Here is a 17,668-nt window from a genome sequence, read left to right on the forward strand (position 1 = left end):
TCTTACTTTTTATTCTTGATGCTAGGAAAAAATGCAACTTTGATCTGAAGGCACGAGTGTAACATAAAGAATGGTCAGATGAAAATGTAATTGATTAAATGTTAATAATAAAAACTTTGAGGGCAATTTTTTATTGAATTGCCTAGATAGTGAGGGGAGGTCAGAATGAGTGCAATGCATTCAGATTCTAATTAATATACTGGCAGCAGTTTTGTTGAGGTTGAAGGTTTTTAATGCTGAGGTTTGTCAGTGCAGAAAACAGGGTGTTTCAGTAATCAGGTCTTGTACACATACAAAAGCATGTTTAACAGGTTGAGTGTCAGCAATATTTAACAGTGAATAATTTGATTTATTTAATGTGGGAGTCAAATGAGAGACTTTGAGTACATGTAGCACCAAGCTTGGTTCTTCTAGAATGTGTGGTATTGTCGCCCACCTGCTCAGATACATTAAAAAGACATGATGCAAAGCACAGCCATATCCTGTGCTATTTGTGAGGCCCTACCAGGTGTCGTTATTCCCAAGTGAAAAGTCTAGGCCCCCCTGCAGGGTGTCGTCCTGAGGATATTAATCTTCACTGGGGAGAAAGTGTTCTGGCAAAATGAAATTATTTTTACACCATCTTGAACAATGGTCATCAGCACACGTGTCACACAAAGCATTGTGCTGCCGAGCACATTACATTTGAATATCTGGTCTTTATAGCTAATATAATATAATAATAATAGTATATAATAGAGTATTGACTATGAGGGTAGGTCAGAATGAGTGCTATGAATTGGCTATGAGTTTATTTTACTATTGAATGTGGTTCTACTTTTGTTGCATTCTAAAAACATATTAAACAAAACCCAGTCTTTAAATAAAATAATTTATAATATATTATAATATATCATTTAAAACCCTGTAAGATTGTGTAGTGATTACTTTAATGTGAATCTGATGATCCAGAAACATATTTGTATATTGTATTTAATCCCGAACGCTATTTAGAATCATAAGACATATTTATCATTATATTACCCTTAATATAAAATTATATAATGTGCCAGCAATATAAAATCCTTGCTGTCTTTCTGTCAGTCTATCACCACCCATTTACTGAGTCTTTTAAGCCTACACTTTTTGTTGTTTGTGCTCATTGCTGCAATTGTATCTTTGTATGCTTATGTATATACATACTGTACAAAATGTGTGAAATGTATGACTGGCAAAATTTTATTCGACTAAAAGTCACAAAATGCAAAACAATGCAGGTGTATTTTAAAATGTTGCTTACATATTTTTTGTCTCTTGTCTGTCACTCTATCGCAATTTATTGTTTCCACCGCGTACCCAAAAAGCTGCCACACAAACGATTTAAATGCTAATTTCACCCTCACACTTAGTCTTGCTAAAATTGTGAGACAGCTTTTCACCTCGATGAGATATATTGGCTTATTTTCATATTGTGAGATCTCGAGGTACGAGATCTCGTCACACCCCTACTAATAACAAAATGTTGTAATGTGAAATTAGGTTGACTGACATTTATGCTTTGTGGTTGTGCCAACACAGATCATTCTACAGTCTCGGGCAAGGGTTGTGGCTGCCAGTCAGCAAGAGCTTTGTGGTGCCACCAGTGGAACTATCAATCAACCCCATCGCCAGCTGTAAGACAGACGTGTTGGTTACTGAAGACCCAGGGGAGGTCAGGTCAGTCTGATTCAGCTCAAAGCTCCACATTTGAAAAACTGTGCAAAGCACTTTCCCTGCTGTCCTCTGCTGTCCTGTCTGGTCTATACAATTTTTTTTTTGGAGGGTCTCAACAAATACAGTAAAATCAGTTCTTATTGAATTCAAAACTCTGGCTGTACAGCTTGAGCTACACAAGAATACTTCATAAAGCTCCTTTGTGTCGTGGAGTGTACAAGCCCAAATATTGTCCTCACTTCAGTTGTGAGCTGTTTCCATGACACTTGCTTTAGTGTTGCTGCTGCTATTCTGACTTTAGCAGGGATGTTCATTACATATGACATTCCCATATGACTACATAGCAGGCTAATAGGACTGTCACAGTGCTACTTCATTATTATTTTATCATGGCTGTCGTCTTGATACTGTTTGTCAGTGTAATTGGCTGTAGTCACTATACTGCAGTGTGATTCATGCTATAGGCAACTGTAATTTGGTTTATTTGACATTAAAAATACAGGTAAGCATTAATGAGCAGATTCTACATTCAACAAATAAAGGTTTAAGCTTTTTGCTCAAAAGGTATGCTTACTTTGCTTTAAAAAAATACTAAAACAATGCAAGGCAGCTTAAATGAAATAAAAGGCAATGTACCCATTAAGCATATAATCAGGTCATTAAATCATTGGAAGGTCTCAGATTTAGAGGACTAAAGTGAAAGGCAAAGCAGCTTTACAAAAACTTAATTATGGTCTATGCACATAGGGATTTAAAATCAAATCCAAACAGGAAAGTAGTGTCGACAAGGTTATGGTTTTGGCAGTGCCATAGTGCAATAACAAAATATTGGCAACATAAGACTTGTGTTTTTACCCACCCAACCAGCCAATAGGTGCTGGCATGTATCACTGCAACTGAACATCACAAAACATGTCAGAGTATCAGCTGCAGATTAAAACAATCACCCATCTCACGAATCCAACTGACATCAGCTTGGGAAGTGATATGATGTTTGAAAACCAAATTGCCTACCACTGCTTAATAAAAACATTTCACTTGTCACACAATGCAAAGGAATGAATAACATTGTGATACAGGAGTGCAGTATATGCCTTGGAATCACTGTAACCTATAATTTTACCTTGTCACCACACAAAGTAAGTTTACACCATCTTTCAACTATAATCATCAGTACACATGGTAGCACATAATGCACATTTAATAGTACTGATGCAGTGAGGCATTTTTTAATCAAAATACTGAATTGGAGAAAATTATTCTCTGATGAATACTAGAGGCTGCTCAGTTGCACATCTGGAACCAGATTTTGACAAGATTTTAACAATTGGGACTCAACAGTAGAAAACAACATGAGTTAACTGTAGAACATTTCTGTAACTTTGTCAATGTGCTGCAAAAAGATTGAAGTATAGAAAAGGATATTAACTTGAATTACTAAGATGTTTGCACTTGTGTAAATACTCAATATAGAGACCAAAAATATTTAAGAATACTGTACATGAAACACTAAAAATATATGATAAATGTAGCACACAAACCAGGTTTTGTCTGATTCCCAATAACACGTTGAACTCTGATGAGTAGTGCTGTAAACAAAGACATGTTTACCCAAAGATGATTGGATTGGCCCCCAAAAGGCATATAAATATATATAAATTTAAAGGTATTTTTGTCCACCAGTGCACCATCCAGTATTTCCCACTCAAAACCACCTCTCGATATATTATATTTCTTATCCATCTCCATGCCTCTGTAATTCTAAGAAATTTGTTGTGTGTCCATCATCCCATTTTCACAATTCAAATAAATGACTGGTGAATGACTGAATGAATGGTAAGATGACAGAGGCAATGTAGATTTTGCTTAAGAAAATCTTATTACGTTAGGTGAGGGGTACTCAGACTTTATTAAGAAAGGTCCACATATGAATTAACGAAAGGTAAGAGGTACGAAACAAACCGCGTCCCTGTTTTAACATTACTTATCTCTGACTTACAATGGATTTTTGGCTCTTTGTTTTTAAAGCACATGCTTTATAAATCAGATTCATTATTTCTTTATTATTATGATTATTATGATGACGATGATGATTATTATTCTTAGTAATAGTAGTAGCAGCAGCAGCATTTTTTTCAAGCATGGTGGCTTGGCTCATTGACCAGTTCCTTGAACCTGGTGTGACTGCCAGATGGGATTACTGATCCATGTGCCCATTGGTCCGCAGCTTCTGTGTGAGCACACAGGTTTACACTTCTCTGCTCTCTGAATTTTCTTTTTCTTTGCAAACGTTGAGAAGGATACCTTGTCATGAGACAGCTTTTCACCTTGATGAGAAATATTGTCACATTTTAACATCGTGAGATCTCATGGCACGAGATCTCGTCACACAATAATTTGTTTAGAATGTCCTCACTTTACCTGACTGGTAGATTCCTCCAAATCTTCTCTTGTATCTTTTATAATTCAGAGAGCCTAAATTGCAGTAATGAGTGAATACTTAATTTTTGTGTCTAATGTGTATTATATACATTGTTTTCGAAAAATCCAAGGCTTTTTTATATAGCCCCAGGAGCCCAGAACTCCCCAGGCAATTGGACACATCTGCTAATTCTGATGTAAATGGGATTACAGCAGGACTCTTCCTCACTTTCCTTGAAAAAGAGCTGTGAATAGTGTTGTTGGGCAAAAAAATGAGGACATCTTAGAGCAACAACAATTTATAGCCATATATCTGCAACTGTACATGTTAATTTGATTAGATATCCCGAATATTTATGACTGAAATCACGAAAGATTAGTCTCTCCATTAAGGTAGGGGATAAAGAAATTATTTCAAAGCAATTACTTGTTTTGTGCATTATTTTTTTTTTGACTAAATCTCAAGTGCCACTGTTACTGCGTTATGAATAGACCTTAAAAGGTTATGTCACAACTACAGGTGTGAATAGAGCACTTCAGCAGAAAGCAAGAACTTTTTCTTTTATTTACTTCGCAGCAGAGCTATCAGTCGAAGGTTGTGCCTACATGAAAGTAGCATGTCAGCGGATGTCACCTGAAATTACACTAGCAGTCTTTTTAGAATGCACTATTAATGCCTTTATGTATAAGCTCTATTTAGAGACTGCCATTTATAGTATTTTATTTAGTATGGTTAACTGTAAGTGAGAAATTATAGCTGACACTTAAATGCAACATATAACATAGTAACCTTTGTAAAAGATGGAAAGAAATGCATCTTCCTTGTCTGCTGTTGTGAGTTGAACTGCTGAAAGATTAATCAGTCTTAAGTGACATCACACCAGGAAATAAATTAGACCATGAAAACATGAAGGAGGAAATACACATTGTATCACTGATTAAAGGCCCACTTCAGTTGGAATAATAAAGTTAATGTTCTGTATTTGGTTAATGATTAGTTCCTCTAACATAGGAGAATCTGTCAGATTGTCATGAATAATGCAGACAACTCATTATCCAAAGCATTATTGTGGAATAAAGTCCTGTGGGACCTTATAGAGTTTCTGGCTGAAGCACTTTCCCAAAGTGTTTATGCAGGCATTGATGTAGTCAGTCATGATAGACATGTTGATGCGGGAAGTAGTGAAATGCACTGTAGCTGTGGCATTAAAAAGGATGCATCCCTATTTCACTTCTGCCCATCAGCTGGCTGACAGAACCCAATAAAATGTATTCTATGTGAAAAAGATAAGTGAGTGTCAAGAAGGTGAGTACCAGCTTAACTATGCCCAGATAGTTTCTCATGATATCAATATCCCCCAACCTCACAATGATTGAGCTTCTTTAATAAGCTTTTTGAGTGATTTTGTTGTAGAATTACACACTCTGTACGTTTACATTGTTTGTGTTATCCGGTATGTGGCATATTGTCAAAGAAAAAGGCATTTTTTTCAACACTTCATCAAAATCAAACACAAAATACGTATCTCCCAGTGTAGCTGTAGCTAGCCATGCTGGTAAGTAAATTTTTGTTTGATCAGTGGAATTCAATGGAATTTTATGTATTTGTGGTGCTCAAAGCATTGAAAAATGACTTTTGGTTAGTCCCTGAATTGTTGATAGATGAATCACAACATTCATAGTAACAATCAATTTATAATTGTTTTTTTATAGTTTCGCAAATTAGGCCACGAGGGCAGTGTTCTGTCAGATAAACATAGTCAAGGCCAACCTTGAGCACTGGTAGTCGTGATTTTTCTGGTTACTCGTTCATTCCTCAAAAGGAAATTAATTATAGTTCAGGATTTCAGCCTGTTCTGGGAACATTTGGTGCCTCCATCCCGATTGGCTTAACCAGTGCATGCACATTTCAGTGCCCTGCTCCACGAGGTCAGTGTGCAAAGCTTATTAGAGGAAGACCTGTGTGAAATAGAATAACGTGCCTCCCTAATTTCACTCTGACTGCGTACCTTCTTAGTAATGTCCTCCATATAGTATTAACCTGCTTTAACAGAAAGGTTACTGAAATAATAATAATAATAATAATAATAAAATGCTGCCATATTTTAAAGCACAAGTGATTATAAAGTCTCCAAGTTACTCTCCATCTCAAATATATGCTCCCTTTATTTCCATTATATTTACTCTTAAATTACTTGACCTGTATAGTCTGCAACATTTAAAGCCAGAAATTGTATTGGAAATTTAAATCCGGTGAATGTCCATACTCTATTGTAAGGTGTACTAAAAAATCATAAAAGCATATAAAATAGTTAGTGATAATAATAAAAACAGAGCTTCTGTTTTTGTGGTGTTCAGCACTTATTATTACATTAGTTATTTAAGGATTTAGGAATTCAGTACACACTGTACATACCACATTTGAAATCATGCTTAATTCATTAATCAATAAACTGATAGTCAATCAGTTTTATTTCCTATGTGTTAGGGTGGCATGGTGATACAGTGGTTAGCACTGTCTCCTCACAGCAAGAAGGTCGCGGGTTCAAACCCCTGTGTGGAGTTTGCATGTTCTCCCCGTGTCTGCGTGGGTTCTTTCCACAGGTGTTCCGGCTTCCTCCCACCATCCAAAGACATGCGGACTAGGTTAATTGGTGACCCCAAATTATCCTTAGGTGGCCCTGCGATTGACTGCGACCTGGCGACCCCAGGATCCCTGGACAGGCCCCTGGACCCCTGGGTGTACCCTGATGTCAGCTTGGCTCCAGCCCCCCGCAACCCTGTATGCAGGATAAGCAGTTGACAATGGATGGATGGATGGTGTTAGGGCTGGGCGGTATATATACCGATATAATTTCAAAAGAGAGATAAAATTAGACAATACTGATATAGTTTGATATTGAGTTAATTATTATGTTTCCAAAAAAAAGTCCTGCCAGCCTTTGCCCTCTCTCTCTCTCTCCCTCACCACGCAGCGTCTTCTCACAAACTCTGAACAACATAGCACCGGTGTTAAAAACAACGGTTCAGTCAGTGTTTCCCACACACTTTATTTCGTCTGTCGTTCGTTAGGCAACACATTGTAGCATTTTTCAGAGAAACACAGACTTATTACGTTACATCTCACAACATGGTCGATATTTTACAAGCGCGGACCAGGTTAGACAAGTGACAGTGAACACACCAGTCAGATGCCATTCGTTAGCTACCACGTTGGATTTGTTTTGATAGGCTACGTCATCAACTCCTCAACATGCGCCGCAGCTGCTGCTGTGAATGGAATTGCGGGAGGAAAAATCCACAAGACAATTTCTTTTCTTTGGCGACTTTATATAACGTAGCCTACTACTGATGGTGAAAATCACCGGAGCAGACTTACAGGGAGAGGGAGAGATTAAAGGAGGGGGACGCGCTGACGTGTTTGCAGCAGAGGTACGTTGGGTCTAGTGTTGCCAACTGTCCCGTATTAGCCGGGATGTCCCCTATATTAGGCCTAATTGATTTGTCCCATACTTGACCTCTCTTGTCCCGTTTTTTGACTACTACGCTGATCTAACCACTGACTGATACAACAGGAACAGCAGCAGTGCTGGTCACAACACTTAACAATAGTCACCGACACCTCATCATCCAATCACAGCCCCCCTCACGCGCCTCAGTAGGCCTATACGTTAAGTAACATTAAATGCAGCTACTGTGGAAATTGACAAAATAGCAGCAAGGTAAGACTCGTAGTGTATCACACTCAAACATGGACTTCAGAACTGACTGTCTTATTAAGCTAAAGTGTCCGTTGTTTCATGAATCAAAAGTTGAGAAGAAGATGCACTTGGTAAGAACGAAAACTGAGATGATCACAGTGAATGTTTTAGGAACAAAGACTGTGCGGGATATCCTGAATGATCTATCCCCGACTGAAGGCGAGCCTGTGTTTTACTGTGTTGCCACCGATTCCTCAAACAAGGGAAACAGAAAAATGTTTCCAGTGTGCCTGAGATATGTTTCTGTGTCTGATGGAGTGCAGTGCAAGTTACTTGACTTTTATGAAGATAGTGATGAAACTGCAAACGGTATTCATCAAGTTATGATGAACTGCCTGAAAAAGCATGAACTGGAAATAAAACACACCACAAGCTATGTTCTTTTTAGTTTGTCATATGTACATGAAGGGGATAACCTTTTGTAATCTACAGTGCAAGAGCCACAACTGTTTTGAAAGATAGAAAAGGTAGGGGTTCAATTAAAGGAATGTATTACAAGGTACCTGCTGTAAATAAATTATTAAACCTACCAAATATTTAATTAAGAGATTAGCTATCATTATGACGAATTGCTTAGTTAGCCTCCAGTAAAGACTTGCCTTGACAGTACCTGTTTGTTCAGTAGTAAACATTCACACACTTTATAAGGGTTTCATTTAATGGCAGAACCATATACAGAATGCAGAGCATAAAATCCTATGTACTGTTTTGCTGTGCTCTGTGTTTGGTCTAGTTAACTGATCAATAAATGTGTCAGTGTTGGAATTCAGACTGAGCCTTTTTGTTGTCTTGGTATTGCTGGTCCAATTGTATATACAAGGTCTGTACTATACCTTCAAGCCATTATTTTAATGCATAAAATTTAAGCTTACATTGCAGTTGTACTATATAAAGAATTGTTTCTTGCATTTCTGTTGTTTATTGTTAAACCATAGTGAATGTCTCCACAAACACTTTATGAATATCACAATATACAAACATTCAGGCACTTTAAACTGTGCTCAAAGACTATCATTTTTGTCAGTTGGGAACCGTAAATAACCCTGAGTAATCGCTGACACCCCACACTAGTGATTAATGACTTCACTCACCATGATCAAGTGAACCATCAAAATGTGACATTGCCAATATTCCAATGCAACTGCAAGAAGTTGACACCAGTAAGAAAAAGAATACATAAATCATCTTTGCCTTCCTCCAAATTTCCATCAAAAAATGTTTTAACTCTACACCCAGGCCGAAGAATTGACATATCAATCTTTATTTTATTTTATCGCTTACTTTTACCTGCTTTTTTCACCCACTAGATTTTCCTCAGTGATTATAGCAAGCTTAAAGAAAATGCACTCTATTCAATGACGGAAGTGCTTGATGAGAGTCAGCATATTTGTGGGGAGCTGGAACAAGAGCATTAATCAAGTGCAGGGGCAGACCAATAATGGGCTCTGTAATCATGCTGGAGCAGCGCTCTAACTTTGGGCAGTGTCGCCTGGTCATTCATCATCTGGAAAAGCAAGAGGCAGGGAGGGAGATTAATAACAAGTACATTAGTCAGTGTTTAGATGCAACCAATGTGCTTCTGGGTCAAGCAACAGAGTCACAGTGCCAACAGAGATGATCTTGATTTGCTAATGATTTAGGAAAGAAATACTGTCAGGATTCTCTGTTGTTGATTTTGATAACAAATAATTTATAAAAACTAAAGGAATAAAATATAGTTTAAATATCTTTGGAGAATGATGTATGGTACCTGCTTTACCCGTTTATACATCTATATGGATCCGTTTTCAGGCTCCTTTTAATTAAACAATGAGAGCGAACTTTGTTGAATACTTTCTGCACTGTGTGCCGTAATTTAATTTGTTGCACAACATTTTTTTTAGAAACTTTCCGATATCCTTACTGCTGCACTTGTTTTTTTCCCAATGTTCCTCCTTCTGGACTGTCTTGCAGGAGGCATCTTGGAATTGATTGTGTTTTCATCTTCGGCTCACTAGTCCCTCTATCCAGAAGGAGAGCCAGTTAGCATGCACCTCACAGCTGAGGCAACCCGTTATTTTTGTCTGCCTCACCTTCTCCACCCTCTGTTTTCCTCTGAATTAAGGAGTCATTTGTCAGTGCTTTGAGTCCCTGCCAGAAACAACTGATGCACAGAATGCCATGTGTTGTCTGTCTAATTTGGAAAAAGTGGAGTTACCAAACAAAGAGAAAAAGAATACAACATGGAAGACCAAGACAGAGAACTAACTCCTTTTTAGATTTTGGAAAGTACTGAGTTACTGAGTACAACAGTAATAAGTGTGATATTCCGTTGTGACTGTGCTAAGCATGGGCGCAACCCAGAGGCAGTTACTGAACTATAGCAAGGAGGGTCTGGGGTCTAAAAGACAAACACACTCCACTTCAACATGCGTCTCAGTTGTACCTGACACCTCGCCCCATCCACTCTGCCTACGTTTGTGCATTTGTGTGAAGGGATCACCATGGTAAGGGCCAGGGGGAACTGTTAATATGGCATACCGGGCATCTGCCCGGTGGACCAACGCACCTTGGGGCCAATATAATTAAAATGACTCATTCATTAATTATAAAAAAAAATATATATATATATAAGAGCCATAAAGCAGGGACAGGCAGCGGCCCATAATTTTCTATACTGACACTGGGTTGGCCCAATCATATCTCTTACTAGCCCCTCACTCCCTCCTCTCTGTTTCTGGTGTCAGATGTCAAAGGTTCGGTTCAGAGCTATGTGACAGTGAAGCAGAGGGACAGAATGAGCAGGAGGAGAGTGTAAGTGAAGCGGTAAGCATGGAGTAGCTCAACAAGGACCTGTAGGGAGGGAGCAGGGAGGTAGGAGGTAGGTGGTGTGCCATGGCATAATGAAATTGATGAATATCACTTCGAATAATGTAAATGATAACAATATAATCATAACACTATCATAAAGTGAGACAGTCCCCTACTGCTAGTAATCACTCAATGCCAAATAGTGCAGCATAAGCTGTTTGAAATTGTTTTTGTAGCTAGCATAGTTCACGAATGCAGTCTCAACTTTGGCTAACTATGCTACTGGCTGACTAGGTGTTGTGAATTTGTCGCTGTGAGTGAAGATTATTAGGCTACGGGTTCCTTTAATAAAGATGCGAGTGTATGGCCTACAACTCATTTTTATCTGCTTCATGCATTCATTGAATAAACAGCTATTTGCTTATTCTCAGTATTTTATTGTGAAACTGTACAGCTTTGTCGGGGAATTCCAATAATCCTGGACCTAATAATAATTTGAAATGATACTGTGACTTCTAGCAGAGTTTTATTTTTTTTTTCTTTGACAATTATAGGCCTATCCTACTTGAGAATGAGTTGTGTACTCCATCACTTCTGATCACCAAGGAGTCCTGAGTGCAAATGAGTACACTGATCCACTTGCATTGGTACACTTATCCATGACACTTCAGCTTTATAGTGGTTTGGGGAAATGGTACAGTAGGTACACATTTTTAAGAGGGCTGCAAGGAAGGTGTATTGATGAGGGGTGTCCAACTGGACATTGGTTTGGGGCAGCCCTTAGCAGAAAAATCACCCCGATTTTTTTTGTCCCAGTCCGGCCCCCCTAAGGGTTGCTGGTCCCAAACCAGCTAGTGTGGAAAGAAAGTGGATAATAAAACCCTTCAACAGTGGGCCCACATGAGTGCTGATTTGTCAGTTTACTCTACCCTTAAAGGTGGGGTATGCAATTGTAATCTTGAACACATATCTTTTATCATATTCACTGAATATCTCACATATACCACGGTCCGCTAGCTGTCTGTTCTCTGTGTGCACTGGGAAAAAAGGAATCCATTCGAGCCATGATTTGTGTGACAGGTAATTTTAAATTACTCGACCACAGACATTCAGCTTACTTTCTAGTTCGCCAACATATGCTGTTGTTATGATGTTAGCTATAGTAGCATGAGAGTTGTGAGAATCACTGTCTGGAGCTGGTGTGCTGGTTCTGGGAAAGTCTCATCCTCCCTGCATGTTAGCTTCGCAGCAGTGATAGTTTGCTAACGCACAACTTATCCAACGTTAGTTACATCACTTGCTGTGTTGTTGTTTGCTCTATATCATGGTATTTGTCATGGTATTGGACTTGTCCCAAGTCACGTACCCCACCTATATCCAGAAATACAGGTGTCGTTCAATTGCCTTTCATGCACATACATGCACCATCTACATATAGCACATGTTGATTATGTTAGGGATGCTACACATGTACAATTTAATAATATGTATACAGTAACTCAGCAGCTGAACAATGAAAGCATCTTTCAGTATTCATGGTGACTGATGCTTCCTTCTCATGGTGGAGTGTGGAGAGTACATCCCACAGTTTTAGCTGATTATTAATAGACTACCTGCCTTTTAATGCAGCATGCCCTCCAAAGAGAGATGTGTGACTTTATACAGGGAGACACTGTATTAGGTCTAGTGGATGAGGATCGGTATGTGAAAGGGCAAGTCTTTACACACCTAAAAAGCAGATGCTATGGAGATCATCCTCACAAATACTACATTTTCAGCAAGAGTGTCTGATTATCGGTGACTCGTTACTTCAAAACACTCTTGATTCTTGTTGACTATTTAAACTAGGTGTCCTAAAATCAAGCGTGATTCAGAAAATGCTGAATGCATTTGGTGCTCATAACATAAAACTGCCCCATTTCTAACATGCATTTATGATTCATCAACATTTAAAATAAATCCACACACTTTGTTAAATAAACTTTTAATTTATTCCAGCAACTGTTGCAAGGTGTTCAGCTCCCAGGACTCGGATAAAAGCAAGATTTTTGTAGCTGTGGGATTCTTCTATGACCTTGGGCCGCTGTGCGTGACAGCTTACTAGCCATTGTTGCCTAGCAACTAAAAACAAGCGCATATGCGCAAACAACAGTAATAGTTTTTCTCTCTGCATTACGCAGCCACATGATGGTGACCCTCTCATCCACCGGGAGAAAGTCCAGCTGTGCAGAGGCCAGCCGGTGATTTTTTCAGTAGTTCCACAACCGCCTGGCTCGTCTCGCCATGGACAATACCTGAGTAGGAGAGAGTCCACCATCTATCAAGGAGTTTGGTTCCAGAGCCAAAGCTGTGCTAGAGGTGAGCCCAACTGCATTTTGTTGGTACCTCTCAACTCCACGCACAAAATCAAGCACCTTCTCCAAAAAGTGATCAGATTCCATGTTCTAAGGCTAAAGTTTTCATTGCAGAGGTCCACAATAACTGTGTCCCCCCTAGCCTAGGTATTTTACTGACTTGCAGGGTCCTTGGCTCTGGAACAGTTTACCAGCATGTTTGCCTCAAGCACATTATGAGGTGGTCACTGTAATTTGCTTTTCTTTATTCCGTGAATATGGGGAAAATCAGTGTTCCTTTAGGTGTGGGATAATAATTGTTTAATAAATACATTAAAGCTGAACCTTGAACCTTGGATGCACTTTGGAAGTATCAGGTACCAGAGCAACTGTTGTGAGCTATTCATGTGGGCATTGCACTCTAGCAAGAGTGCATCCTGCCCCCTCTCCTGTTTTTGATAGTCATCATGGTGCGGCTGATGTTTTCAGACTGTTCAGTTTGTCGATGATAGGGTTGCTTTTCCACTGTAAAGTGGAAACAGCAAAGATCTTGATTATTTTTTTTTTATTCTGTTTTTGTCCTGACAACACACTCACTGGTTTGTCACCAAAAGAATTAGACACAAAAAAGTAGTTGGGACCTCCACAAGGTGCCTCAAAAATCAAAGATGACTTTAGTTTTTTTGGCTCTTACTCATCCTCTCTACATTGAGACAGTTGAGGCGGATCAGGAATCTACCAAATTGTGAATGACCCTTTGGTCTGTTTTGGACAACAATTGAAGAGCAGATATTGAGGTAGACCCAGGATGACTCCTGGTGGAGGTTGACAAAGTTGCTACAGAAGATGATCTAGACAGTACTGGACTTCTCTGCTCCACTCATTGCCCAGAAGATTTTAGGCCAATCTATACTCATAAACTGAGTAAACGGATGTGTAATTATTGTCTCTTAACTGCTTTCATCCTGACCTGTGTTTCATGAGAACATTTTACTACAAAACGGTTCTGGGTGAAGATTGATTTTATGGGTTCTTGTGGCAACAATAATGATCAATAATATATCAACTCTCAAAGTGTAACTGGAAAAACAAAAAGTTTTCTTTCTCATCTTATTTCATTGGAGACTTCAGTTCAGCTATCCTGTGGCTATCCTAGAAATGCTGACCTAAACAAGACTGAATAAATACAATTAAAGACATGAATTTGAGATATCCCCCAGTCACTGAGGCTATTTGACCCTGTTTACAAATACTGTTTATTTTGCCTTAAGGAAGTCATGTATCTGCTTGACTACAGCAGAGCTGCTCATGTGGCCAAAACAGTAAACTGTAAAATATTGCCAGGAAAAAAATTGTTTGGAGGCATGCATTAGTGCATCGATCTTGAGTTCTGGGAATTACTGGGTGACATCAACACTACTAATGCATAATGTGTCTGCCATAACCACATCACCAGTTTCTATTAGGGACCATCAAATGTTTCTTTATCTACTGCAAAGAGAAGGTGACATTTTTATTATCTTAAAATATTGTAGTATATTTAATCACATTCTCCATTCTAATAGTATTAGTTAAACAAAGGGCCTGATCTAATATGATGAATATATTGTAATTGTAAATAGTATTTATATACTCTTGTTGTCAATAGGCAATCATTCTAAAACACAGTTTTTCCTGTTTAGTTTATTAACGCAGGTCATTCATATCCAGATATGAATGAATGCTCAAATCAATTACAAAAAAACCCATAAAAAACAGTGCATTACTTAATTAATCAAATAGAACAATAGCCACATTTTGGACTGGTTACTTGTCTGGGTTCTTTTGGAAGACATATATATATATTTTTTTATATTCAGAGTTTGTGACAGTGACTGATTGTCTACCTGCATAGCAATGTGTCAGGAAAGGTTTGATTTTACAAAGGGGACAGTTCCAATGTGCTGTCATTGAGAGGTAATACTTCACAGCTCACACAAGGAAGATGTGCCAATTATGGGCTGACGTCCCATAAATCTGAATATTTAAAATGAGAAGAATCTCTGGTCCAAAACAAAGTGAGCATTCCCAATACTGATTACACACACACTATGAAAAAGGGGGGGGGGGACTTTGTAATTTAAGCATTTTGTAATTTAACAGGTAGGGAGACAATGTCTGTCCACATATTTTGCAATACATCCCTCTTATATTAATAAGATATTAATTTTTTAATGGTTTTTGTCAATGCTGTGCACAGAGCATTCCTACCGTTTGATAAATTTTAATGCTTTTCCTTTCATCTTTGTCTGAAGCCAATCACAAGGTCACAATATACAATTATTTTCTTGAAAAAAATATTTAACAGTGAATACTGAGTCAGTAAGAGTTCACTTTATCATCTTTGCTCACTGAAGAAACTTTGCCAGATAAATGTTTCATCACTTTGTGATGTTTTATATCCACTTTGAGAAGAGGTTTCTCGGGGACATTTTAAGCAAATTAACAGCAATATCAATGTATATTATTGGTTCACTGGCCCTATTTTCAGTCTCTTCTTTGAGTTGCCACATAAGCACACAAGTACAGAGAGACAAAGACGCACACAAACAGTGACAATGACAGTACTCCAAAATCCTCCTTGCTCAGCAGGGCATCTGCCTTCCCATCATTCAAGATCCTGTTGCCGTTTGTGTTTGAGTCAAGTCTCCCTCACAGCACACTGTGGTCTCATTGCAAGAGGCAGTGCTTTAGTTTCTTTGCAAAGAAACACAGGGGTTGTTTACCCCTTTAGTGAATCTAACAGCCGGCATGCAGAACTCATTGTATAGGTATGGCTGAGCATGCTGTGATCAAGCAGCTGAGCAGTACAGTATTGGTCAAGTTGATATTTCTTAGAAGAGAGCACAAAGATCCTTTCTGATATCAGACAGAATTGTCATCTCGGTGCACTCCCCTTCCATCTTGAGTCTGACATTGCCTCCAACCGATTTCCGTGGCAGAGGCCAACTTAATTTTAAGTCGACACTGATGTGTAGAGGGGGTTAAGAGTGGAGCAGAAGAAACAGAAACAAACTACCCACTTTTAATCAATAGCCTTTATAGCAGCGTCTATCTTGTCTACAGCGGTTGCCATTGTTGTTATTACTCCTCTTTGGTTCCAGCACACAGTTTGACAACAGCATAACAATGGCGTTGGTCCCACCCATGATGGTGATTGGCTGATCGTTAGTCCCCCCACGGCGCTTATTGGATTGCTTGCCTTTTCAGCAGAGAAACTGTTGTTTCATGTCATGATGTGAGACCAGAATCAGTCAACTCGGTGGAGTGGGTGGATTGAAAAGGTCTGGATCCAGGCAGCAAAGATCCAGCATTTGGAAATAATAGATTTCTTTATGTTTAGTAGTTTTTTTATTTCTTGTTCATGGCTAACATCTGACCTATCCAACATGGGATTTATTTAGTGACTGACACACACGCACACCAGAGATGCTCACAATCACTGAGTCCAAGTGTCCAAGTCTCAAGTCACTCGTGGTTATAATGAATGTTGTATCACCTGCTGCGTTCAATCCAGGTTGTTTATAATACTGTTTAGCTATAAGGAATTCCTTAACTGTAACCTGTTTTTCACTTAAAGAGCACAACCAAGTAGCCTAATGTACAATGCGTCTACAAATAATCACTGTTTATAAACTACTATAAGTCAACACATCCCCCAGACTCTCAAACCAGTGTAACGTTATAACTAAATAAAACTGTAATGTTACATGATCAACAATAACCTGTAACCTGTTTGCAGCCACCGTTAATAATTAATGTGATGGCAGCCAATGCTTATGTTAAACTACCACAAGTTTGGCAAGTAAACAAATGCTCATTTATCTTTTTATAACGACCAAAAGTCAGAGTTAACCTCCCGTAAGTCGTAGCTAAAGCAAGAAGCAGGCTTGCGTTAGATGGCGAATACTGAGTTAAACATGTTTACTAACCTCAGGTTACTAACCTATTTTTCGTCAGAGCTTCTTTGTTTGGGTCTTGTTGTATGAAGTTTTAAAGCCAAAGTTTATCAGGGTTTCTGTGGAGTCTAAAAAAGTCTTAAAAAGTCTTAAATTTCAAAATCAGAATTTAAGGCCTTAAAAAGTTTTAAATTCGCTGAAGTTTGTGTTCTAGGTCTTAAATAATTTTAAACAGGTCTTAATTTTCCAACGTCCATGTAACGCTACCTCTAATGTTCCCACAGCACTTTAGAGTGGTTTTTCCTCTTGTGGTGTTGTAATTCTTTCTTTCGCTAGTCCAAATATAATATATATAAATGCTGTGTTACGACTACGAAGACCAACATGCAGCTGTCGTGTTATTTCCGCGAGTCTCTTTCGGATTGTACCACAGATATAAAACTGATTTATTCTTCAGCTGTGTAGAAGTAGGCTACAACCTAAGCGACACTTGCTTGAAAGCAATAGAACTTACGGCTTGGTTAAAAACAGTAACTACCAACGTATTTGAAGCTTACTGTCACTGCTTAATGAATGAGCGCCGCTACTGAAATTTCACACGATGGTTAATGATTTTCAGTAAGCTACGGTAACACTCAACTCATGGCTGTCTCCCTCTCCTCATTCTTCTAAGGACGAGGGAATGTGAGGGAGAGTGAAAGTTAGCGGAGGAAAAGATCAGCATTAAGTTGAC

The 17,668-nt window shown here is 38.6% G+C and overlaps 1 protein-coding gene across 1 annotated transcript in view; it reads left to right on the plus strand.

Moving 5' to 3' along the window:
- LOC119914337 (astrotactin-2-like) overlaps positions 1-17,668 on the plus strand; it is a 280,669-nt gene that overhangs the window by 156,070 nt on the left and 106,931 nt on the right. Inside the window, exon 10 of the mRNA XM_038733584.1 lies at positions 1,558-1,695. Coding sequence (XP_038589512.1) covers positions 1,558-1,695 — 138 coding nt within the window. The remainder of the gene's footprint in view (positions 1-1,557; positions 1,696-17,668) is intronic.

This window comes from Micropterus salmoides, unplaced genomic scaffold, assembly GCF_014851395.1.
Source record: "Micropterus salmoides isolate LMB-PRFRI ecotype aquatic unplaced genomic scaffold, ASM1485139v1 Ms_hic_scaffold_20, whole genome shotgun sequence".
Lineage (NCBI taxonomy): Eukaryota > Metazoa > Chordata > Actinopteri > Centrarchiformes > Centrarchidae > Micropterus > Micropterus salmoides.